We start from the raw sequence: 27,811 nt of genomic DNA on the forward strand, positions 1-27,811 counted from the left end.
AGGAGTTCAGTAATTTTTATTTTAGTACTTTTAAGAATTTGTACAAATTAATCCATAGTTTTGTATATTAATCAAAAAGTTCCACTGTGTTCACAGTCAGAGTAATGTCAAATCACTGCACTAGAAAATAAAGTTGTTATGAAAACATGTCATCCATTTTCACATAGAATTTTCTTCTTTATTCAATGAACTTCTTGGCACGGTTTCTAAAGCAGCTTGCCGTATCCCTAAAAGCATGCAGGGGTGAGGGCAAAGGTTGGGTAAGGACAGCAGAGGAAAGTAACACTTTAATCCAAACTCCTGCACAAAGTCTCAGACCTTAAACTGCTAACTGGTTGTGCCTTTAAAAAGTTATCAGAAACATTTATATGTGGCTCACCTTGCTGACAATATAACAAGTGACTGAATGTACTGTATTGCTATAGTATGTAGAGTCACAAATACCTCCATATCCAATAAGGGTTCTCTCAAATGGAAGATCGTTACTAAGGATGGAAAACAAGGTGAGGAGAGATTTCTGGGAGGTTGGCCATATCTCAGCCACTGCAAAGATGGAATCTGCAGATATCCAGCCAATAGGCCTGAGGAAAAGCTTGGTCAGATCTTTCATTTCATAATACAAAAGAACGAGTTGCCAAATCTGAACTGTGTCACTTTTAGATCAAATGGAAAGATCTGAACAAAGTACTGCGAGCTTACAGATCCAAACAGTAGAAGATGGACTTCACCTATACAATACACTTCCACAGAAACAGTTGTTATCTACTACTCAAAGCCTTTCTACAAAATCTAACACTACATGGAATTACAGCTTATCAATACTTTTTGTGCAGGGGTTTTATTTGGATTTGTCTTCTTACATAATAAGCGAGGACACAAATGGGTTTTGTGTCTTGAGATCTTCAGTGTTAAAACACTTGATCCTGGAAATGCATGGTTATAAATGATGTCAAGGGGAGGAGGGACTGTACAGATCTTTTTGCGCTAATATTTATACAGTGCTTAAATCATTCCTACTTCCTTCATGGGATGGCAACTTAATTGTTGAGTAAACACAAGATTTGGCAGAAAGCAGGGGAGCAAACACAGCTTTTACAAGTCAGGTTTGAACAATTGTATTTCAGCCAAGTACGCCCACAGCAAAGTGACAGGGCCTTTACTGGTCCCATTCTTTTACAAGGGAGCTCCAAATTATGGACTGTTAGTGCAAGTGGTTAAGATCAGCTAGTAAAGCAAAGGGTTAAACTAAGAGTCCCAAAGAGACTGCTCTCAGCAAAAGAAATCATTCAATTCCAGTAAAGTTGTAACATCCTGCACACTTCTGTGGTAATGATGGGAAATCCTTACTTGCCTGATCATGGAAAGCGCAAAAGAACAGAAGAGCACAATAGGAAAACCTTCACCCACCTTGCTCAAAACTCATGAGTATTCAGTGTGCCATATGTTAAGCTCTATATCAGATATAACAGGGATTTAGAATCGCAACTTAATGATGCATAAATTCCAGCACAAACTTGTCAATTTTTCCTTTAAAAAGAGACTTGCTCAGGAATATAGTGCCTTGAGTATGCATCTAAAAATCCTTATAGTCAGCTGTTATTTTCCAATTTTTGTGCATCATGGCAATAAAACTGACATGAAGCTTAAGCACAAGAAAAACAAAAACCAAAGAAAGGAAATCTCATAAGACAGGCAAATATTAAAAGGATTGGGGGGGGGGGGGAAAAAAAAAAAAAAAAAAAAAGAGAGAAAGTACAAAAACATACACAAAGGCGGTTTTCTTAAGCGTTTCATTAAACCATGGAACACAAAGCCAACAAAAAGAAAGACAAAAAGAAAAGTATGGAAAGAAAAAAATGGCAATAGTAAGTTGATGGGTTTCAGTCTGTTTATTTTCTTTCCTTCTTCTTATCCTAAAAAAAACAAAAAAAAACAAAAACACAATGATCATTACTACACAAGCCATCCACATCATTTATTTAATGGATTACTTGTAAGGCTCAAACAGAACTAGACTCATACAGTTTGCACCAAAAATGTTATTTTTAAAGAATTTTTTTTTCAGCCTTCCTAAAAGTGTTTAAATGGAAATATAGAGGTGTTATCACTTTATGGTAGGTGGTGGACTGACTTCAGGGTGTTCAGAGTAGTGCTGGTGTCCTCCTCACTGCTTTTCCCAGCACAGCAGCCCAGTAGTGACAGACTTTGAGAAGGAATATAGCTAGTCCCAATTCAGTAATATCAGGGCTCCAGCTGTACATAGTAACAGCAAAGACAACTCAGCTCTAAACCATCCCTCGTAAACACAAGACTGGTTGGGGGTCTCAGGTTGGATGCCAAGAATAGGCCATCACTCTTTAGGCAGGTAATAAACATATAAGCTAATAAGTGAGAACTGCTTTCATGGTACTCTATTACAGAATGCTTACCTTCTCATTCATAGCCAAGATTATCATCAGTTTCCTGAAGATAGTGATAAAATCAAGAAACAGGTCTACACAATGCCTTTAAAAGAGAAACAAGAACAATTTGTTAAACACACGCTTACCATATCCTCTTAATTAAAATTAGCAGAGTACGTGTTGTAAGATGTATTGTCGCGTGTGTACACAGACGTTACATGGACTGCATTTCATTTAACTTGAATTTTGTACGAGTTTCATCTGCTGCAGGCTCTCTGATTTTCAGTAATTTCTAAGCGAATGGACAGATTGTATGGGATATTTCATAGCGACCAAAGCACACAGATATGAGGGATTCCTGCTTTCCTGTTTAACAGTCATGTTCAGAAGCGGTAGTATCGAAGACATTATATAGCAGTACTGAGCAGTGTAGCTGTAACCTCAGCTGTGGCGTCAGATTTATTTATTTTACCGATTTATATAGCACCATTAATTCCACAGCACTTTAGAGACATTACTGGCACTGTCCTCGATGGGGCTCACAATCTAAATTCGCTATTAGTATGTCTTTGGAATAAACACTTACTATAAATTTGACCCATTTTATTGCCCCTCTCACTTTGATCCACCCTCCCGGCTCCAGACTTCAAAAGGACAGCTGTAAACTGAACTCTTGGTGATTGGCAGTCCATTTTGTCAAAACTTTTTATTTTTAGAGTGATGTGTGAGTTTAGGAGACATAGGGGTGGATAAAGAGTCTCATAGTGGAGAAAGAAGAGGGTTCTTCAGCTCCTTGCTCTGTAAGACCTTCTCTGGTCCATCAATCAAGTCCATTACCGAACCTCTTATGAAATGTGTTTTATGATTTTAAATTAAATCAATGACACTGCAAACCTGATTAAAGCTATACGGTAATTCTATTTGCCCAACATTCATGTCTATGAACTGTGGTATGTCATGTCTTACCAAACATAATCTTTATCTCCCTTCTCAGCTTTATCGATAATGAGTTGAGTGTCAAATAGAACAAATCCGCACATAACCAGCAAACCAACGTACATGTGCATCTGAAATCAAGACATGGAATGCATTTATAGAGTTAGCATATGGATTCTGGATGGCAAAGGTATAAAATAGAATGGCTGCCATTTATTTAAAAAAAAAAAGCAAGTTTTAGTATTATAAAACAAGCAGAGTTTTTTTTTTTTCCAGCTTGAATAGTAACCCATATCCACACATGATTGTAGTATCACAGTGGCTGATATATTATTGTTCTCAGTAATGGCGTTACTCACCTTGAACAGAAAAACTGATCCAATGAAGATATTCAACAAGGAAGAGATGGTCAGCAGGCTCAGACCAGACATCAGAATTCCTGAGTGGAAAAGTCAGTAAGCCATGACGTGTAAATTTAGTACAGAATAGGCTAGACATTCAACAGAAGGATATACATCCTTTTCTGTTACAACCAATAGTAGGTTGATAAAGAGGTTGCCAAGATTAGAAAAACAATTTTAATCTGTTGCGTGTTGTGAGTTCATTTTCCCCTTCGTCACTGGGGTCTGGTGAGCTCCCTATTCTGGTAAAGGAAGGTAATGAGCCTGATTATCAGGCACCTGAGTCTAATGAGGATGACTGGCTGAGTGGAGTCACGGACTCCTACGGTGACTCAATCATAACAGTTGCGTATGGTGGTGCCCAGACGCTGATGATAAGAGGTTGGGAATAAAAAGGATCATAGAGTTGGGGGGGGGGGGAAAAAAAACAAAAAAAAAAAACCCCACACATCCTACAGCTATTTAACTTGTCTAACCATCTTCATAGCTATGTTTTCTCACAGATAACATCTATGCAGAGGGTCTCACAGATACCCTTAATATTTTGAATATTGTCAAGAGACCCTTGAAATAAGTAACGATTGTAGTAAGGGAATACACCCTGAGATCTACTTAATTATGCACAAAAAAAGAGGAGGTGCCAAAGAATACCACTTACCTCCTAGGAAAAGAAAGCTGCGACTTTTGGAGTACAGGGCACTTAGTGTGAAGCAGGTGAAGATCACGGCTGTGCCCAAGAAAGCAGTAGGAATGATGCTGTGGAGAAACCACATTGTTTGATCACACGCGAGTGACATTAGGATGCACAGTAGCACTTGAAACGTAATGTCTGGCACAATATCAGCATGCATCCGCAAAACATTGGAAATGCACTTGAGTTTAAAAGAAACAGTGTCAACCCCCTGAAACTGGGGAGACGTACAATGTTGCATGCTTGTTATCATATCTTAGCATTGTAAATACTATTTTTTTGTGTTCTTGCTCTAGGTCAGACTGTGCAACAGGAATTCTTTAAAATCTACAAAAAAAAAAAAAAAAAAAAAAAAAAAAAAAAGAGGGCCAAGGACGATGGGCTCAAAATGTGCACCAAGAGCAGCATGTTTCTACATGTGCAGCAGTAATAGAATTTCGGCCTATATTGTAAGCAGATTGCTGTTGTATAGGGTTTGGATTGGAAATTGCATAGATCAGAAACCAGTCAGGTTTGGGACAAATGACAATTTCAAATTCATATAAGGCCAGCTCCACACTGACTGGTTTTGCCATTATTTTTACAGCACCCGCCGAATGTATACTTGGAGCTGTGTATCTGACCGTATAGGTAATGGTGGCTGTTCTTGATTTTTTGTATTATGCAGCTGTAACTCCATCAGATAATAACAGCCCTTCTGCTTTACTTACTAATGTATACTTGCAAAAAAAAAAAAAAAATTGGATGCACACCCTCATCTCCCACTAACTGAAATCTTCATTTCAAAAGAGCAATGATTTTTAACATGCTAATACCTGGGGTTAACTGCAATACATAGGTTTAAGATGGGACCCAAGCCACAACCTAGAAAACAAAATGGACATTAACATATCACATATAACATATCCTTCTCCTTACTGACTTTATAAAGTAACAAACAGATCCTTACAACATTTTGCTGATTTGAAAGTTATTAAAGGGGTTGTCCGGGCTTTTAACAATCTCAGTGCATATCTGGGCTGCAGGATGCTGACAATAAGTAATTTACCTTCTGTGGCCAGTTTGCAGCGTTTGCTAGATATCAGCTCTTGCTTGTAAGAAAAACATCCAGGGGGGGTGTGTTCTGGCATTGAAATGAGAACTGGTCGTGTCCTCCTCAATAGTTTCACTTTCCATAGATCACTGTTCAGCGTGTGTCTGGGGGAGAAGAAGCTGCTCTCTGCACTGAGGCTGCTAGAGGGGGAGGATTTGTTACTGTGTGAGGAGGGCTTGTTCATGTGGTCGGGGAAGGCCTTTTGCTATGGAGGGTGGGATTGTTGCTATAGAGGGCAGGTTTTTAGTAGAGTACGAGGAAACGACCAGTTCTCATTTCAATGCCAGAACACACCCTCCCTGGACGTTTTTCTTACAAGCAAGAGCTGATATCTAGCAAACCCTGCAAACTGGCCACAGAAGGTAAATTACTTATTGTCAGCATTCTGCAGCCCAGATATGCACTGAGATTATGTGAAAAGCCCAGACAACCCCTTTAAGTGTGTTATCTGCCATTATATTTAGTGTTGTGAGGAAAGAGGAAGACAAGCGCAATACAGGGTCTAATCCCACAAATAAATAAGCGGTTTGACAAAAAACTGCTCACCTGTTATTAGGTATTCAAAGCATGTATAGATAAAGGCTGCCGCAGATCCACAAGTCGGTCACTGACTTTATGAAACAGAACTCTGCAAAGGAATACGTGGATTTTGTCCGCACTGCCCAAATGATGAAATTCCAGAAGGTTAATAAAGTTTGAATAAACCACTGTCAAACTTTAATAACCTTCTGGAATTTCATCATTTGGGCAGTGCGGACGAAATCCACATATTCCTTTGCAGAGTTCTGTTATATCTAGTTTGAAATATCTGAATGCATAAGTCTTGTTACAGGCACATATACACTGTACCTACTGAAAAAAAATGCGATTTATAAATTAGATGTTTAATCGAGGGGAATTACGGCTGGAACCCACAAATTAATGTAATAAGAGGCCTCAACCTGACTCACTCCCCAAAAGACACATAGGAGTGTAGGTTTGGGGGGGGTAACAAAGCTGAACAACTGTATACATTTCTCTAGTTTATTAAAAGGGTTTTCCAGTTTAATAAACCTCCTAAACTCCAGTCAAAGTTTTAAAAAAAAACAGTTTTACCTCTCCTTCTCCATGTCCAGCACAGAGTCTCGGTTGCTGCTCCCTTGGCAGTTATTGTCTGCAGCACTGACATCCCGTCACTGAAGCCAATCAGTGGGCTCAAAGGCTTGTACCGTCTACTCAGTCAAAGCCACTAAGCTCAGCGATTGTCATCATGTAAATAGCACTGCAGCCAATCGCTAGGCTTAGTGGCTATGACTGAGTAGACAACACAAGCATTTGAGCTCACCATTTGGCGTCAGTAACGTGATGTCAGCGCTGCAGACAACAGACACCAGGAGCAGCAACGAAGTTCAGGACCGGACCTCAAAAGTGTGAGTAAAGCATGGTTTGCTTGTGGGTTTGTTTGTTTAAAAAAAAAAAAAAAGATTGGACATGGAGACAGCAGTTTTCCGAGACCAAAAAATTTCTCTAAGCATACATGTAGGAGGTAATACCTTTTTTTTTTTTACTAAATAAACCAGATACCTGCTAATATTCATGTATTCAACATCTTATTTCCTAAAACAAGAAGTATCAGACAATTGTGCAGCTCAGTGGCTAAAGTGGAAAAACAAGTAACACAAAAACTTGATTTACATGGTCTGTTCAGTCCTTAGTTATTGATGGCCTATCCCCAAGATAGGCCCATCAAATCAGATGAACAGGGAGCTGTCACCCTGCAGCCCAACAGATCAGCTGATTGGCACTCGAGACAGCACAGTTTAGTGGCCATACTAGGGTACCACAGCTCAGCTTCCATTCACTCTATTAATGACATCTTAAAATCTTAAAGGGAACCAGACAGCTGAACATTGGACACACTTAACATTATGGCTGGTCCAAACAATCAGGGCAATTGTTACCACCCTCCTTTCGTGTCTCCCCTTTTTCCTCATAGACTGTAAGCTTGCGAGCAGGGCCCTCATTCCTCTTGGTATTTGTTATAATCAATGTGATTCTTGTTATGCTGTAATGTCTATTGCCTGTACAAATCCCCTCTGAAATGTAAAGTGCTGCGGAATATGTCGGCGCTATAGAAATATAAATTATTAGCTGATATACACTGACAGGTCTCTCCAGATACACACAAAGAGAGAGACCAGACACTCAAGGGTAGCGAGTTGGGATAATCTGCCATGGACCCGCCTGTCCGACTAGTCTCCCGTGCATATTGGTCCACAGCGGCTGTTAAAGTATTTCAGAGTCAAACATATATGGCTGAAGTCATACACAGCCAGTGTCTGACCAATGTAGTAATTGTCAGGTTCCCTTTAAGAATTGGTCGATCAATATCAATTACTGGACACAGGTAATTTTTTGAGTAAACATTGTTGTTAAACATTCAACATGTTTATTTGAACTATTCACATAAAGTAGAAAACAAAAAACGAGTGCTGGATAATTAATGGAATGTCACTTATCAAATTTATGACTGGCTAAATGTGTCACAACCATTTGCTGGGTAGGGAGTTTCATTCTGGCATTAATACAGGCAAGGTGATCCTATGACTCCGAGCAGAGCTACTACACCCACCAAAAATTATTTATTCTGTAGTAAATGTGTCCAAGAAAATCTCACCAGAGAAAAAGGCAAAAGCAGCCAGGATTCCCAGGCGCTTCTTCTCATTTTCATAGCTGTGAGGAGTAAACATTAGCCATAGCATGGTGCCCAACGTGCCCGCGAAGGTCAGGAAGTTGCCCTGCATTGAAAGATAAAAAGGTGATATACAAAAGCCTTCACCATTACCGATATGCAGTAAAAGGAACTCAGATTGTTTTACACAAGTGTAGCTCTATACTTGAACAGTCGGTACAAAAATGGTAATTTTGCTGTACATACAGTGCCTACAAGTAGTATTCAACCCCCTGCAGATTTAGCAGGTTTACACATTCGGAATTAACTTGGCATTGTGACATTTGGACTGTAGATCAGCCTGGAAGTGTGAAATGCACTGCAGCAAAAAAGAATGTTATTTCTTTGTTTAATTTTTTTTAAAATTGTGAAAAGTTTATTCAGAGGGTCATTTATTATTCAACCCCTCAAACCACCAGAATTCTGTTTGGTTCCCCTAAAGTATTAAGAAGTATTTCAGGCACAAAGAACAATGAGCTTCACATGTTTGGATTAATTATCTCTTTTTCCAGCCTTTTCTGACTATTTAAGACCCTCCCCAAACTTGTGAACAGCACTCATACATGGTCAACATGGGAAAGACAAAGGAGCATTCCAAGGCCATCAGAGACAAGATCGTGGAGGGTCACAAGGCTGGCAAGGGGTACAAAACCCTTTCCAAGGAGTTGGGCCTACCTGTCTCCACTGTTGGGAGCATCATCCGGAAGTGGAAGGCTTATGGAACTACTGTTAGCCTTCTACGGCCTGGACCGCCTTTGAAAGTTTCCTCCCGTGCCGAGGCCAGGCTTGTCCGAAGAGTCAAGGCTAACCCAAGGACAACAAGGAAGGAGCTCCGGGAAGATCTCATGGCAGTGGGGACATTGGTTTCAGTCAATACCATAAGTAACATACTCCACCGCAATGGTCTCCGTTCCAGACGAGCCCGTAAGGTACCTTTACTTTCAAAGCGTCATGTCAAGGCTTGTCTACAGTTTGCTCATGATCACTTGGAGGACTCTGAGACAGACTGGTTCAAGGTTCTCTGGTCTGATGAGACCAAGATCGAGATCTTTGGTGCCAACCACACACGTGACGTTTGGAGACTGGATGGCACTGCATACGACCCCAAGAATACCATCCCTACAGTCAAGCATGGTGGTGGCAGCATCATGCTGTGGGGCTGTTTCTCAGCCAAGGGGCCTGGCCATCTGGTCCGCATCCATGGGAAGATGGATAGCACGGCCTACCTGGAGATTTTGGCCAAGAACCTCCGCTCCTCCATCAAGGATCTTAAGATGGGTCGTCATTTCATCTTCCAACAAGACAACGACCCAAAGCACACAGCCAAGAAAACCAAGGCCTGGTTCAAGAGGCAAAAAATCAAGGTGTTGGAGTGGCCTAGTCAGTCTCCTGACCTTAACCCAATTGAAAACTTGTGGAAGGAGCTCAAGATTAAAGTCCACATGAGACACCCAAAGAACCTAGATAACTTGGAGAAGATCTGCATGGAGGAGTGGGCCAAGATAACTCCAGAGACCTGTGCCGGCCTGATCAGGTCTTATAAAAGACGATTATTAGCTGTAATTGCAAACAAGGGTTATTCCACAAAATATTAAACCTAGGGGTTGAATAATAATTGACCCACACTTTTATGTTTAAAATTTATTAAAATTTAACTGAGCAACATAACTTTTTGGTTTGTAAGATTTATGCATCTGTTAATAAATCCTGCTCTTGTGTGAAGTTTGAAGGCTCTAACTTATTTGCATCTTATCAAACCTGCTAAATCTGCAGGGGGTTGAATACTACTTGTAGGCACTGTATCTAGAGAAGCACAAAATCTACCACACAGCGTGCTCCACTGTTTTGGGGAGTCTTGTCCATCTTCACGCTGTCTTTACTTAGCATAGTATTAAAATAATTACCCATATATTTCATTCAATCAAAAACTCAAAATGAAGCCATGTACTAATAATTGGTACAGCAGTTCTCCACTGGACACATGTAACTGACCACGTGACAACCACCACCACCACCACATCTACCAAGCGGAGAATACAGGAGGTCATAGTTGTTTTTCCATGATGTAAGGGGGCAGAAATAGAGCCTAGACCAGACCTGGATAAACTGTTGCCCGCGGGCCACACTCAGCCATCTGGCTGTTCCAGTAGGGTCCGCAGACCGAGACAGCCAAAGGATCGAAACAGTGGTCCACGGGCCACCATCAATGTCATCAGCATCCTGATGATGCAGACAGCGGTGAATACATTAGTGGAGGAGGGGCCACCGGCTCCATCTTCCACCTATCAGAGTGAGAGACAGCAGACGCAATGACGTCATTACATCATGCTGCTGCTGTGCACAGGAGACCAGAGCAGAGTGCAGGGGGAATAGGAGTGATGAGAGTATGAGATTGCTTTTTTTCATGTGTATGGGATATTTGTATGTACATAGGAGGCTATGTGGGGACTAACTGTATATGAAGGGCTCTTACAGTATATACACGGGGTGGCTATGTACGGTATACAGTGTATTGGGGGAGGTCAACATACTTGATTCTGCTCAATATTAAGTGATACAGTTAATATAAAATATTAACATATCAATTATAATTAAGGAAATGTGTCACGAAAAAAAAAAAAATGCTATTAACCTGCAGATACTGCGTTAATATACAGGTTATTAGCGCACCCTCACTTAGCCGAACGATGAAGGGAGAAAATGAACTTTCAGCAGCCTGCAGCGTTACGATTTCAGTCATGAGAGTGGCACCGGTTCAGTCACTGCTTGGAGTATACAGAGTGGAGGCTGTTACTGTGCCCCCACCACTGACTGACTCTCGCTCTGGATTGGGGCGGCTGTCAGTCGGGGCCGTGGGGGGGGGGGGGCACGGTTCCAGGCTCCGCTCTGTATTCTCAGAGCACTGACCGAACCTGCATCGGCACCGACCCCGTGACTGAAACCTGAACGCTGCAGAGGGAATAAAGTCCAATTTCTCCCCACAGCAATCTGCTAATTGCAGATGAACCATACATTTGCCGATTAATAACGTTTTTCTAGTGACAAGTTCCATTTAACATTGAGCAAAATTAACTTCAGCCTATAGGTTCGGCCTCCACAACAGTCACGGTTAGAGTTGAGCGACTTTGGTCGGATCGGGTTTCGTGAAACCCGAATGAAACAAAATAAGTTTCAGATGAAACTTGTCCGACTAGAGCAAAACAAAGTCGGAGTTTCGTCCGAAACCCGACCCCAATGCAAGTCAATGGGAAATAAAAGTCGGACGAAACTCCGACTTTTTTTCCTCTAGTCGGACGAGTTTCATCTGAAACTTATTTTGTTTCATTCGGGTTTCACGAAACCCGATCCGACCAAAGTCGCTCAACTCTAGTCACGGTTTCTCACTTGGCCGCTCAGGAAAATTAATTGCCGATCCCTGGTCTGTAGAATCACAGGTAAAGTAATTTAAAGTGCTAATAACATCAGCAAAAATGGACTGCCCTCTTTCATGAAAGTGGCTTCAAGTTTATACCAGGGTCTACACTAAAGACACAGAAACAAACATATGAGGCACACAAGTTTGTGTCCATGACATACATGTTATATTTTTTTATTTTGCAAAGTTGAATAATCCCTTTTATTAATCCATCACAGAAGAATGATTTGCTCTTCTTGTTCTTGTATACGTGCAATGGTATAAAATGATAGATACTCTATTAATATTACCCACCTGCAGGAACCCGAAGACCACATTTGCATAAGCACCAGCAGCAGCTACCAGCATGCACAGGGCAAAGCTGCTATACACTCGCTTCAAGTGCTGCTGTGTGGAATGGGAACTGAAATCGATCAGAAGGAACAAACTGTTAAGCTGGAAACCAACCACAATATTCAGCAAAATATTCATTTGTAAAACCAAATAAAAACTCATGAACGACTCAATGTTAAAGTAAGTGGTAAGCAGCTAGGTGTTAATGACTGCAAGAAATACGGTAAGTGGATACACTACTTTTGAAGGGAACCTATCTCTGGTTCCAAGCTGCCCAAACTTAAGAGTTTCAGAATTCTTAAATGATGACAGGTGAAGGAAAGAAGGGTCGGATTTACACATGCATACCACTATCAGGTAGAAGCTAGCTCTACAACACATGTACGCTCTACAGAGTGGTGGGAAGAAGAGTCATGGGCTGAACGAATGTGGCACCTTCAGGCAGGCACTGACTGAATGGCTGAGAACCTTCATACAGCTTTCACATCAACTTTTAAGCAAGATCATCCAGCCCTGTTCATCCTGATCTACCTGTACAGAATCATGCTATTCTTTAAGACTACTTTACCAGCAGATCAAAAAGGATCACTTTTTACTTTCATTTTATTCCAGCTGCTCCTGACTATTCTGCTTTTTTTTTTTTGGAAATTCGTCATACAGTTCCAGAGGTATGGGCATTTTTATTTAGAGCTACATTTTATGGGTCTTTATCAAAAGGGAGTAGTTCACAGGATTCTGGGGGGGGGGGGGGGGGGGTTTATTCCCAGTCTTTATACTAATAAAAAGACTGGGAATAAACTAAGGGCAAAAACTGGGTGACTGTTGACCTGGTGACAGGTACTCTAACTTGACAGATGATTGTTTTGGGGGACTAGGATGGACATGTTCAACGTGATTTTTCCAGAAGCAACAGATATATTAGCAAAGAGCATGTGCTTACTGCTCTACCTGTTGATCAGCCTATCATTCTGTCCATACCAGGGATCTTAACGAACATTTCTGCATTACCATATTTATACCTGTATCAGGTACTGGCTGGGACCTGCTCACATTTACCAATATGTATCCTACATTAGAACTACCCGTGCTGTTACTTCTATCACTATGACCTGCAAAAAGACCAAATTATATTACGCAACGTTCACGGGTACAGTGCAAAGAAGCTGCACCTCGTTCTCACATTGCAGTCAGTGATACAAAATCAGACTCACAGGCAATGATTAAGCAAATAAACAGGTCTGAGCTTTCTTATTTCTCCTTTTATTTTCAGTAACACATTTAGAAGCTTGTACCATTGTAACAGCAGAAAAAACAGATATGGACTCTGTGCTAATGGAGTTTATCTAAACACCTCATCTGCTCACAATAACCTTAGGTCAATAGTTAACCTATTATTGAATGCACTCAAGTTCTGACATAAGCCATCCTGTTGCAAACAATGTCAGAAAGATCATAATGAGTTGTATCTGGGCCTATCACATTATACCATACCAGAACAGATCGAAGCAATGTCCACCCATAAATAAAAATTATAAGCCACATATGCCCTGTACTAATAAAACCTATAGTACCCAAATTGTAGCAAGGGTCTACAGACAATATTAGTCAGAAGATGTAATACACCACCGTATAGCGTGATGTAATATCTCCATAGAAAATGATGTAATACTCCTTTCACAGTGACTTGATATTCATCTATAAATCGGCTTCAAAACACAACAAAATCTTATCGAATGCCTCCACCCACTAAAAAAAAAAATAAAAAATACTGTGAGACAAAACCCAACGATACCAAGGCATAATATTTACATGTGTGAGAACTTGAGGAGGGCATCAAAGTTGATATTCCGATCCAGAAAATCCATGTTGGAAATGATTAGGAGCGTCTTCCGCCTGAATTCCTGTTGAGTTGAGAATAAAAAGAATTTTAAAAGTCACTGGTTCAATACAAATGTGAGATGTGACCAGAAAGGGGAGAGAACTTTCTGTACACCCAACTCTACGAGGCAAGCCTGGTATAATGATCGCTCTGGACTCTCTTCCAGGTGACGCACAGACTCATGGAGGCCCACGGGATCTCTTGATCTAGATGGCGCAATTATTGCAGGCTGTTACAAGAAAGCTATAGGCTCAGACTTTCCCAAAGAGAATAGACATCGCTCTCGGTTGCGGAGTCCCTGCCCATGACAGTCATTAATGATGCTAATGATCTCCCTTGGCAACAACAATGCACATGTGTAGCCAAGGAATGGTAAATTAATACTTGTCATCTATAATGAAATCTGCATGCAACACACCTCAGAATGCAACGTTATCAAATATTGAGGTCCCTGATTCATTAGATCATAAAGCTTTAGGGTAGAATAAGAAGCAAGTTGGTGGAGAGGCTGAATTGTACTGGGTGTCAAGGACACACTTGATACACCAACAATACATGATGGGGTACCCTACAGAGCTGAAAATAAAAAAAACAAATCAGGAATCTGACAAGTATATCGAGCGCAGTGTAGGGATGCAAGTGAGGAAACACTGGACCCAAATCATTATTTGCAGGGATTTTCTTTAAATCACTTTTCTGTCTTGTATGTTGCTTTTTTCCACAAATTTTTCAAAATGGTGCACACAATTCATGAATTTTGCACAAAGCAAAAAATGGTTCTCTTTTGGTCTTTGACCTGTTTTGCGACTTTTTATTGCAAACAGTTGCAAGTTTTACAAAACTGCACAAATCCAGACCAAAATAGCTGGCATTCATTTGTGCCACAGTTTGTGACTTTTTAAAACGCCAAATTGATGAACAAGATGAAAATATCTGGAAATCACAAACTCTGCCTACAATGGTGAACAAACAAAATAAACAACCCACAGCTGCACACATAAAACAGTCTTGAAAAAAGGGTGCACATTTAATGAAAAATTTTGTGCAAATGAAAGACAAGGAAAACAAAAGTAGATGTCAGATTTAAGTGCGATGTAATCTTATCACAAGAGGAGCCTGGGAGCAGGGACACAATCTTCTGGCTATCTGGGCATTTAAAAATGCATTACTCCGAAGGGAATTTCCCAGTGACGTATGCCCTTTAAAAGCAGGTACGATCCTGAGCCACAGCAGATCTATAGATAACTTGTTTATTCAGTATGCCTGGTATTTGAATAGCAAATAGAAATCATGCAAAACATCCACAAGCAAAAACCTGAAGTTGTAAAAAAACATCACATGGATGCACTGACGGGGCATAGCAAGACAGTCTAGTATTACTCGGTGCGTTGGCCCGACATTCCTAAACAAAATACCTAGCTACTGAAGTTGGCACCCTAACTGATAATGAAAATGGCACCCCCACTCACCGATGGATTACCGTATGCTGCCCCATCAGTTATACAGGTGCCATACAGAACAAACATCTTACAGATATACGCAACAGGTAATATCACACCCGACAGTGGAAAGGGACAGCAGGGTGCTAACCTCCATGGCCAAGTAGTTTGATTCTCTAGGAAATAGGAACTATCTGTAGTTGTCTTGCAATTTTGCCTGGTATCAGTGTGGGCCATTATATCTAAAGGCACTTTTTGACCCTTTTCTTTTTGGGTTTTTACTGCGTATTAGCCGTTTTTTTTGCCCATCATGGTATAAGTTTTTAATGCATACCTGATGAATGTTTTATGGAGATAATTTATGTTTACATATGTGAATAATACACCTAAATCTTTCAGTTTAGCAGCAATCAAGGCAATACAAAAAAGATGGTTTCAAATGTATAACATTCTCGATCTGCATATGGAGTGCAATGCTCAAACCGACAGGTGTCCTGACCCAAACTGAAGAGGCACATAGAAGACTGTTCTTTTTGGTGAGGAGATGTACGGACAGTCCCTGAATGTTGGATGTGAAAAACCGGTTTAAGACTATATGGTCATACTAACACATAATAAGGTCTGTATACGGACCACAATGCTCAGACTGACCGAGGGTCTCCTGACACAAAATGAACAGCTTCACATATACATAAAAGGGTGTTGGTTCAGGTCAGGGCACCCGTGGTCAGTCCAGGCATTACGGTCTGTATACGGACCATATAATACTTATGTGAAGGTAGCCTAAGGGCTCGTTTGGGTGAACGTATTTTAGCTCCAAATAGCATACTGGCCACACAAGGATATTACATGGACACGTGAAAGTGGTTGGTTAAGTGAAGAAAAAAAAAAAACAACACAGATGCCACAGACACGATCTCTAGGACATCTGTTTTTAATAGATCCACTGCCATTATTAACATAGGAAACTATTTGGACTAAAACTTTTTACGCGGCAGTCTAGACCCAGTCAGAGAACTATTATTAAATTCCATCCTGCTGCCTATCAGAGACCGTGAGGACCATGCAGAGCACTAGTAGTCTGCTGATAGTCTAGTCACTCACAGGACCTAATCTCAGAGGCCTGCGGCAGAATCTAACTACCGCACTTCTTGATTTGGTGGTACTTTTTTAGCCACCAGAGATTTAGTCATCATTGTTGTTGATGACTGACAGGAAATATGCCTGATATTAGCGTTGTGTGTGACAGTGAACTCAATCATCAAAACAGGATGAAAAAGCATTATCACCCAGTGAGTCCACTCTCACAATCGCAACTGGATACCAGTTTATAATCGGTAATCCTATAAAACCTTTCTAATCTTTGGAGAAGGTGGAAACTCAGAATAGAGCTCAGGTGAATGGTACTTTGTGGATTTTCCTACAAGTGATATTGCAGTTTACTGCATAGGCTGTGGTAATCGGAGAAGCCAGAAAATCAAGTTCAACCAGAATCATGTAACGTAAACTAGTTTCTAGGGGTTTTCTTGTATACTAAACACTCAAAGAGGAGATCAGACTACCCAGACGAATATGGTCATATAAGTATTAGAACGGTAGTAAGGCAATGAACAGAGTAAACCACACTAGTTTACATATGTATCCTATATCTACCCACAACAAAAAGGAGAAAAGGGCACTAACATCTAGGTAAAGAGACATCTACCTGTGCCCCTATTGTATTATACCCAGTATGTGCACAAACTCATCAGGCGACTGAACATGTGCAAAGATCATACCTGTTGTCAGAAACTGATACAAATTCCGCTCTCAGGAGAACACAGAGGTAAACGTTACCAACGGTGAGCCCCTTGCTCTGTTCTCTGTAGGCACAGCGGTCTTGTGCTGTGCACTGCTATAGACAGGGGTCTGTCTGGGATAGATCACTGTTGGGTCTAGAAAGCAATGAGTGAGTAAGTGCAAAAACACTAAAACCGGATACCCAACTTGCTGCATTTTTGGTAAAGAAACCTTAACCCCTTAACGACGGCCGATACACCTTTTAACAGCGGAGGTTAAGGGTAATTATGCTTCGGCGCCGCCTTTTAACGGAGCTGAGAAATAAGGGTATAGCGCCTCCCAGAGTCGGAAGTTCTCCAGGGTATCGGCTACCGTGGGCAGCTGAGACCCTAGAGAACATGATTCGGGTTGGTTTTTACCAACTCCAGTGTTTTTTACCAACACCATTATTAACGGAATAACAGCGACCGAAAAAAAAAAAAAAAAAAAAAAAAAGGTCCAATTTCCCATTTAATTTCTCTCTCCCCTGATGTGATTGCCCATCAGAGGAGAGAGAAATAGGGTCCCCCCCGTACCTCAGGTGACCCTTGAACCTCGTGCATCCCCAGGTCCTGTTCCCCACTCGGTGGCATCTTCTTCCGGGAAGAAAATGGCAGAAGCATGCGCCCGTCAAGATCTGCCAGCCAGCCAGCACCCAGCAACAATAGGAAATTTTTCCTATTGTTTCATTTTGATCACTTTGATAGGGTCTATCACAGTGATCAAAAATAAAAATAGTTAATCAAACACCCCTTTATCACCCCATTAATTAGGTAAAAACAAAGATTTATTTCCAAAGTTGGGATAAAATCGAGGTTGTGGGTATGGTTGAGATTACGGTCACAGTTGGGATTAGGGTTAGGGATGTGTTGGTATTAGTGTTGGAGTTAGAATGGGGGGGGGGGGGGGGGTTCCACTGTTTAGATACATCAAAGTGTCCCCAAACGTGACATGGTGCCACCATTGATTCCAGCCAATTTTGCGTTCAAAAAGTCAAACGGTGCTCTCTCCCTTCTGAGCCCTGCCATGCGCCCAAACAGTGGCTTTCCCCCCTCTGCGTACTCAGGAGAAATTGCACAACAAATTTTGTGGTCCTTTTCCTTCTGAAACCCTTGGTAAAATAAAAAACTTAGTTCCAAAGTGAAAAAAGTAAAATGTTTATTTTTTCATTCCACTTTGCTTTAGTTCTCATGAAGCACCTGAAGGGTTAATAAACTTATTGAATGTGGTGTTGCGCACCTTGAGGGGTGCAGTTTTTAGAATAGTGTCATTTTTGGTATTTTCTGTCACTTCAAATGTGATGTGGTCCCTAAAAAATGGTTTTGCAAATTTTGTTGGAAAAATGAGAAATCGCTGGTCAATTTTTTAACCCTTATAACTTCCAAAAAAAAAAAAAAATTAATGTTTCCAAAATTGTGCTGAATAGTGATGAGCGAGTATACTCGTTGCTCGGGTTTTCCTGAGCATGCTCGGGTGTCCGAGTATTTTGGCGTGCTCGGAGATTTAGTTTTCGTCGCCTCAGCGGCATGATTTGTGGCTGCTAGAATACATGTGGGAATTCCCTAACAGGCATTTTACACATGTATTCAGGCTGTCTAGCAGTCGCAAATCATGCAGCTGAGTCGACAGAAAATAAATCTCCGAGCACGTCAAAATACTCGGAGGACACCCGAGCATGCTCAGGAAAACCTGAGCAACGAGTATACTCGCTCATCACTAGTGCTGATGTAAAGTAGACATCTGGGAAATGTTATTAACTATTTTGTTTGACACCACTCTCTGATTTAAGGGTACAAAAGTTTGAAAATTGCAAAATTTGCCAAATTTCCATTTTTTTCATAAATAAACGCAAGTTATATCGAATAAATTTTACCACTAACTTGAAGCACAATATGTCATCTCAGAATCACCGGGATCCGTTGAAGTGTTCCTGAGCTATAACCTCAAAGTGACAGTGGTCAGAATTGTAAAAATTGGCTTGGTCATTAAATACCAAATTGGCTCTGTCAATACGGGGTTAAGGAAGTTGCATCATGTTTTCTGGGGCACTAAACTATCAGCATGCACAAGACAATAAAATGCAGCAAAACCTGCTTTTTGTATGCAGCTTCTTTACTGCCAAAAGAGCAGGTTTTGACTGAAGAAAAAAAAAAAAAAAAGGCGCAAAAACGCAACATGTGAACAGTCTAAAACAGATCAGTGATGTTTCCATGTTGCTATCGACAGCAAAATCACTAAAGCAGGCAACATAGAAAAATGACAGGTACAGGCTTTTATACATAGGATAATATTAGCTGGGAATTACAGTCATGGCCAAAAGTTTAGAAAATGACACAAATATTATATTTTCACATGATCTGCTGCCCTCTGGTTTTTATGTGTGTTTGTCAGATGTTTTTATCGCATACAGAAATATAATTGCAATCATTATGAGTAACAAAAGGTTATATTGACAGTTAGAATGAGTTAATGCAGCAAGTCAATATTTGCAGTGTTGACCCTTCTTCTTCAGGACCTCAGCAATTCTCCCTGGCATGCTCTCAATCAACTTCTGGATCAAATCCTGACTGATAGCAGTCCATTCTTGCAAAATCAATGCTTTTATTTTGTCTGAATTTGAAGGTTTTTGTTTGTCCACCCGTCTCTTGATGATTGACCACAAGTTCTCAATGGGATTAAGATCTGGGGAGTTTCCAGGCCATGGTCCCAAAATCTCTATGTTTTGTTCCCTGAGCCATTTAGTTATCACCTTTGCTTTATGGCAAGGTGCTCCATCATGTTGAAAAAGGCATTGTTGATCGCCAAACTGCTCTTGGACGGTTGGGAGAAGTTGCTCTTGGAGGACATTCTGGTACCATTCTTTATTCATGGCTGTGTTTTTAGGCAAGACTGAGAGAGAGCCCATTCCCTTGGCTGAGAAGCAACCCCACACATGAATGGTTTCAGGATGCTTGACAGTTGGCATGAGACAAGACTGGTGGTAGCGCTCACCTGGTCTTCTCCGAATAAGCCGTTTTCCAGATGTCCCAAACAATCGAAAAGGGGATTCATCAGAGAAAATGACTTTACCCCAGTCCTCAGCAGTCCACTCCCTGTACCTCTTGCAGAATATCAGTCTGTCCATGATGTTTTTTCTGGAGAGAAGTGGCTTCTTTGCTTCCCTCCTTGAGACCAGGCCTTGCTCCAAGAGTCTCCGCCTCACAGTGCGTGCAGATGCACTCACACCTGCCTGCTGCCATTCCTGAGCAAGCTCTGCACTGCTGGTAGCCCGATCCCGCAGTTGAAACACTTTTAAGAGACGGTCCTGGCGCTTGCTGGTCTTTCTTGGGCGCCCTGGAGCCTTTTTGGCAACAAGGGAACCTCTCTCCTTGAAGTTCTTGATGATGCGATAGATTGTTGACTGAGGTGCAATCTTTCTAGCTGCGATACTCTTCCCTGTTAGGCCATTTTTGTGCACTGCAATGATGACTGCACGTGTTTCTTTAGAGATAACCATGGTTAACAAAAGAGAAACAATGATGCCAAGCTGCAATGATGTTGAAATGTGTTTTGGGGGATAAAGTTAATTTTCTAGGCAAATATTGACTTTGCAAGTAATTGCTGTTAAGCTGATCACTCTTTATAACATTCTGGAGTATATGCAAATTGCCATTAGAAAAAATGAAGCAGTAGACTTTGTAAAAATTAATATTTGTGTCATTCTCTAAACTTTTGGCCATGACTGTACTTGTCATTACTATGGGCTCTGTGCGGCTGCTGGCTGTGGACAGGACTGTAATGTAAAGAACTACAATTCCCATGGTACATTGCCACAGACATTACCTCCATTTGTAGAAACCTGCATGACCCTGTATAACATTGATAAGGCATTGCTGGAATCACCCACTGTCTTCATAGACACAGTTGGGAGATCGTTAATACACATCAGACTGTTGGCAGATCCCACTGACATTTGATGGAAGCGGACAACTTTAATCTAATATTTACATGGGCCTCAAGCCACTGCACTGCTGTTCACTGACTCTGCTGTCCAAGATAAGAAATACTCTACCGAGATACATGAGAGGACACAAGTGTGAGGTCTGGTGCTACAGGAACGGTATAAGAAAGTAATCACCTAACGTACAGGATGCCACACAAGCGCGGCTTACAGAATGCTACTTCAGTTCCATATGCACATTTTTTAAATCAAAGCCAAGACTTCTTAGTAGTGTTGAATCCACTCCTGGATTTGGCTAAGATACTTGCAGCAAAAACTGCAAATGCTTTTTTTTTTTTTTAAATATAAGACCACCTTTTTGCGCATTCAAGTGTCGAGGGCAAAAATATTCGGTAACTAGGCACCCTTATACTTCAGCCTCATTGCACACAATAGACAGCTGTCAGTCCATTGACAGTTTGGCTGAGAGCCCTCTCTTGTGACTGGCAACAAAGAATAGGATGTTATCTGCTGGGGCAAAAGTGGGGAGGCCCCCCATCTACATTAGGTTATTGTTAGCCTAATGTGTTAGAGGGTCTTAAGAATATAAACCCCAAGTGAAATTGCCCTTTAATAACTTCTAGGTCACAACTGTAATACATGGTACCTTCTAACCAGAGGAAAAAAAATGCAAGCTACGGCTCAAAGTTCAGAAAAGGAAAATATTTCTTCCCGCACAGAACATAAGGAATCTATTAACCAGTGAAAGACCTATGACACCCATCTTATCTAATAATAAACTAAAGTCCCCATACACATGAAATAAAAGGTGTCTTTACCCGCTAATTTCAGGGTGCTCGGGTAACCTCCCGAATGTTTCCCAACAGATTACATTGGAGGGCGCAAGAGTTGGGCGGTTGGAATTCAATCACCCTATTTGTTCTGTGGCAGATTAGGAGCAGCCAGATGAGGCAGTGGCTTATTCCATTCTCCATCGTAGACAGCACAGGAATGTCCTTGCCATTGTGTGTGTACAGAAGTCTACATGTGTGCTGCAGTTTGCTTAATAGTGGTAAAAGTACAGCAGCCATATGCTACATTAATGGAATTGCACTGATCCTTCCTAAAGGAATACATAATTACATGACAGATTTTCCTGCAGGTGACCCCACTGGCTAATAACAGACATATTAAGACATTAATAACATATTGAAAGGATATACCATTATTCAATGGGTGCAGGGGCCAACCACTGCTGCCACCTGACAAAGTGGCAGGAGTTGTGGATAACCATCATTACCCTATGGATTTTTTACTCCCAAACTGCAGTACAGAATACATAGTTGTAACCTTGCAGATTTCAGAAGCGTCACATGTTCATCTATATATAAGTGGGGCTTCAGACTGTCTCACCACAGATCAAATGTCAGAAAAAGAAGGATCTCAGGGGAAAAAAGTCTTCTCCACGTGTGTCCGATTTCTTCCTTTCCATGTAAAATATATACTCTCACTTCGACTGAAAGTCAGTGGGGTCTGTTGGGCACCGGCATTGGCCGTTGAATCAATCAAGCCTAGCGTATTGCAGGCCAGACTTGATGAACAATGCGCTGGAGTACATAAGTAACTTGTCACATCCTTCAGCTACCGTGCGTCACGGCAAAAGATGCACTCCAGTTAGAGACTGTGATACACTTTTGTCTTACTTTTCACCACTTTTGCGATGAAAAGTATGATAAATTTGTTGGCCACACCTCCCACCAAAACCTCACCCAGCTTTTAAGAGGTCCACAACTGGCGAAAAACATCAAAATTACCAACCATTCTGCACAATTAAGAGTTGCGCTAAAACTTTGCTACATTTCAAGCAGTTTTATGGCAGAAAATGGGAAACATTTCTTAATGAACTGACAGTCTTAGCGGAAATCTAACTATGCACGGCTATGCTGCAGTTTGTGACCTTCTCTACTTTTTGAAGATTGTCAAAAAAGCGGGCAGGATTAGCACATGGGTAGAGGCCACAGTTGGTGAAACACCAAAAATGGGCTCACAGCAAAAGTAGATCTTGATTTCTGGCGACCACATTTCTTAATACATTTGGTGCTTCTCATTTCAGTGTTACTGGGTTCAAGACCAGATTCATACATCAATGTTTCGCAATTCAAGTATGGACTGGTAGTTGACAGTAATATATGGCCGACCACGATACACTGTGAATTACGCCAATTTTAATAAATATCTCCAAACTGTTTAGGACTATTTAATAACAATTTTTGCCAGGGGCTGTTAAACAATTAACTAGAAGCAAAAAGTGATTTTTAGAGTGTTTAGAGCATCTGACAGGTAAGTGACAACCGCCGCTATGTCGCTAGTGAGATCTGCCTGTGTGGCAGCTCACTAGTGACCATTTAGCGATGCACCAGCGATCCTGACCGGGTCGTATCATTGTCGGGATTGCTGGTGCATCGCTAAGTGTGACGGTACCCTTAGTCTTCTATATTGTAAGGAATCTGAAGGCTCCAAGAGGAAAAAAAACAAAACTTAGGTGCCATTATTAAATGCACTATTGAAGGAGGTTGTGATAGAGAAAAACTTAATTAACGCTTTAGACACAAAGCTGCAACAGGCCTCACATTACTGTGTAAGGGATATTGTATTTCTACATAAATCCAATCTCATATAGAAGGAAAAAAGAAAAAAAAAAAAAAAAAAAAAAAAACACATTGTGCCATTGTTGGGGGTTGTTTCACTATTAGGATATTGATAAGCTGTCCCCAAGATAGGTCATTACTATAGTAATGAAACATCACGTTAGACACTGCATGCACAGAGAAACAGTGATCAGATGTCTGTACCCCGTGTACAGGCTCTACAGTGTTACATATGATCACATTAGATGACGTTATAGAATCTAATATATTCTCTATGGGCCACAATAAATCATGCAACTATAAGCAATTTCATGTAACCTTAAAAGGGTTGCCCAGATTTGGCATGAAAGTCTATTTGATTGTATACTGGTGAATATTCACATTGCACACTGTCAGGATGCCCCAGGAGCTGTCAGTCATGCGATATGCATACTCCCGGCTGCATTCAAACTAGACGTGCGCAGCTTCTCTCAATAGAAGTGAATTGAGCAAAACCACGCATGTCTAATCATAATCTAGTAGGATATATGCAAATCGAATACTTGCGGTCACATGACTGCCCGATCTCACCGCTGACACCGGAGAATTTCGACAGTGCGCGCTGTGTGCAAAGTGAAGATTCACAAGTCTGCAGACAGAGTGATGTCCAGGTTTGGGATGAAAGTCTATTGTCACTTTATAACTGCAGACTTCTGAATCCTCACAACACGTTCACCACATGCTGTCGGGACTCATTGAGAGTAGGCAGTCACGTGCCAGCAAGTATGTAATGTGTATACATGTAGTCCTGTGCCGATTAGACATGTTTGGCTTCACTCAATTTCCTTTGTATTGAGTGATATTGCGCACGTATAGTCAGAATGTGGCCAGCAGGAGACATATTGCATATCTGCAGTCGCAAGCAAATCCTGACAGCATGCAAAGCGCACACTGTGAGGATTCAGAACTTTCATCCCAACCTGAGATAACCCCTTTAATTATAAAGCATGCAACTATTGTGATTTTCTTGCTAAATATAGTGTGCAGGTCCATTTTTCTTCCATAGGATCACATTATCATCTTAAGAATTGTCTTCAGTCCAGCAGTTGATTCTGACATATCAATACTACACATTGTGAAGTTTCACGGAGGCATGAGGCAAAGACTAAACAAAAGTATAGATCACAAGACCTCTCCATAATAAATAAAACAGATGTATTACTGTTGTATTTTCTTCTGCAAAGTTTTGTTTTTTTTCTTTTAACTTTCCGAGGAACATTTGAAATCTAGAAAATCAGAGAACTGAACACTCGCAGATGCCAAATAAAGACACTGTACATTATTTTCATGATACGTTGGTGTGCAGGCTTATGGTATTGTTGCAGTTTTTTTTTCCCCATGTTAATTTTGGAACAGAAAAGTTTTTTCTTGCCAAAATCCACTCCGAGACGAACTCACCGATTTCAACGGGAAATAATCTGTGGTATAGTTTTTAAGCGACATTCCCACGACAAGCGTTTGATGTTGCAGATTTTCTGCACCATTTTTGCACCTATTAAGCAAATTAGAGTACTCATGGGGTTTTTTTTTTGTCTCTATTTGGTATGTCAAGTTTTTAAAAGCTACTTTGTTTTTGATTAATCCTGGTATTCAGCTTTCACAAAACTGTATTGATACAGCCATGAGCAGATTACATGCATTTTTGATGCGTTTCCACCACTTAAATGCACTAAAACACAACGTACCTGCAAAAGAAACTGGCATTCTGCGGATATGAAATAACCACAGGTCAGCTCAGGCTGATTAAAAAAGGACGCACAGGGGACAGGAGATTTCTATAAATCCCATCCACTTTGCTGGAACTGCAAGACGCTGCATTTTGATGGAGCAAAAATACTCTGCATCAAAAACTCACCAAAAACTAGGCACAAAGTCTTAAGGAGCATTATTTTTTAAATATGTTTTTGGTTTTTTTTTTTAATGAAGTCATCTCTGATGCAGATTCTTTGTTAAATCCGAATCAATGTTCCATTCAAATCAATGGAAAGCTGTAAAAACCTGTGTAGGAGGGGGAAAAAACCCTCAAAAATAAAATCCACATTGAAAAAGTTATGATTTATTATGTGAATAAATTAATCAGATGTCTGAATTTTCAACCTGTACAAACCTTATGACTTTACATCAATATCTCCATCTGTATGTCATCTGCTTTTATACATCAATTAAAAATTTGACGTGACCAAATACAATTTCCTATGTTAATAATTGCAATAAAACGAAAAAAGTGGTTTGGTACCGTGTTAGCCAGTAGAAAAAAATATATATAAAGTGCTCTCAGTGAGAGAAACAAAATAGGAATCTTGTGGGTATGATGGCTAACAAATAAATTAAAAGGTATCATACCCACAAGATTCCTATTTTGTTTCTCTCACTGAGAGCACTTTATAAATAATTGCAATGACTCTATACTATATGCCAGCAGGTTTGCATACAGAGAGTACATAGATGTATAAAACATTTTGCCAGAATAAGCCCACTATCAGGCCAAGTTCAGACGAGTGCATGCAAAACCATTCTTTTTTTTACATCCATGTCACCTGTATGTCCATTTTTTCTTACATTTGTATGGTATGTATATTACAGTGTATATGAACAATTTAATAAATGTAATGGTTCAGTGAAAAACGCCTGACAAATGGACGGTAACCTGCATGTGATTCATCTTTTGGGAACCCAAAAGATGGAGAGTCGGATATAAAATACGGATCAATGTAGAGCAAGCTGCAATTTTTGCATGAAGACAGTCGGTCCGTGTATAAAAACGGGTCACTGAAACGTCCCCCATTGTATTGGTCCATATGCTGCCCGTATGCTCAGTTTAATATCCAAACGAGCCCCAAAGCCTGAGGACACAGGTGTACTCACAGAGGCGGCTTGGAAGTGCGGTCACACTGTCACTCTGCTAATGTGCATGTCGCCGTGACGTCCGTCAATTACGCTGTAGGACTTTAGTCGCAGTCTGATCTTTGCTCCCTGACTGATGGTCACAATACTGCCAGATACGCTGTCAGCGCCACCATATGCCAGGCTCAGCGCGGCACACAATGGCACCACACACTATCATATATAGGAGAATCCCATGGTGACTGTAGTGACACGAGCTGTGTGTCTATACATTATATATACCTCGTGTGTCTGTGTATATATACACAGCTTGTGTGTGAGTCTACAGAGCTGTGTGTCTATACATTATATATACCTCGTGTGTACATGTGTCTACAGAGCTGTGTGTCTATACATTATATATACCTCGTGTGTACATGTGTCTACAGAGCTGTGTGTCTATACATTATATATACCTCGTGTGTACATGTGTCTACAGAGCTGTGTGTCTATACATTATATATACCTCGTGTGTACATGTGTCTACAGAGCTGTGTGCCTATACATTATATATACCTCGTGTGTACATGGGTCTACAGAGCTGTGTGTGTATACATTATATATACCTCGTGGGTCTGTGTATATATACACAGCTTGTGTGTGAGTCTACAGAGCTGTGTGTGTATACATTATATATACCTCGTGTGTACATGTGTCTACAGAGCTGTGTGTCTATACATTATATATACCTCGTGTGTCTGTGTATATATACACAGCTTGTGTGTGAGTCTACAGAGCTGTGTGTGTGTATACATTATATATACCTCGTGTGTACATGGGTCTACAGAGCTGTGTGTATACATTATATATACCTCGTGTGTCTGTGTATATATACACAGCTTGTGTGTGAGTACATATCTACCTATCTATAGAGCACACCTACCAGCTGTATACACACAGACACACGCTGTATATGCACAGGCCGGGGGTTGTAGACAGAACCGCAGGCCCAGGCTTCCTCTACAGCAGAGGAATGGCGGCCACCTCCCTCCCCGGCGCCGTCACGCGTCCCCGGGCTGTATGTGGCCCCCAGTCAGCACTCACCTGTCTCCGGACCAGCAGCCTCGGTGTCGCCTTTCCGTTTGTCCCCTCGCTTCCGCCGTACGTGTCACAGGCGCAGTTCCCAGCTCCGGAAGCCCCGCCCCCTGACACTTTGTTCTGACTGCAGAAGGGGCGTCAGTTACGTCTGCAGATTTCTAGAAGGC

The 27,811-nt window shown here is 41.0% G+C and overlaps 1 protein-coding gene across 1 annotated transcript; it reads right to left on the bottom strand.

Annotated features, from left to right (window-relative positions):
* TMBIM6 (transmembrane BAX inhibitor motif containing 6) lies at positions 1-27,811 on the bottom strand. The gene is made up of 10 exons (XM_073580205.1): positions 27,651-27,811; positions 13,791-13,882; positions 11,943-12,051; positions 8,180-8,300; positions 5,246-5,294; positions 4,398-4,495; positions 3,698-3,777; positions 3,369-3,469; positions 2,430-2,505; positions 1-1,913 (listed from the first exon to the last, which is right to left on the bottom strand). The coding sequence occupies exons 2-10, from the start codon at positions 13,844-13,846 to the stop codon at positions 1,890-1,892; spliced, it is 714 nt and encodes a 237-aa protein (XP_073436306.1). The 5' UTR covers positions 13,847-13,882; positions 27,651-27,811; the 3' UTR covers positions 1-1,889.

This window comes from Dendrobates tinctorius, unplaced genomic scaffold (assembly GCF_039654945.1).
Source record: "Dendrobates tinctorius isolate UK_male_01 unplaced genomic scaffold, ASM3965494v1 ptg000064l, whole genome shotgun sequence".
NCBI classification, from domain to species: domain Eukaryota; kingdom Metazoa; phylum Chordata; class Amphibia; order Anura; family Dendrobatidae; genus Dendrobates; species Dendrobates tinctorius.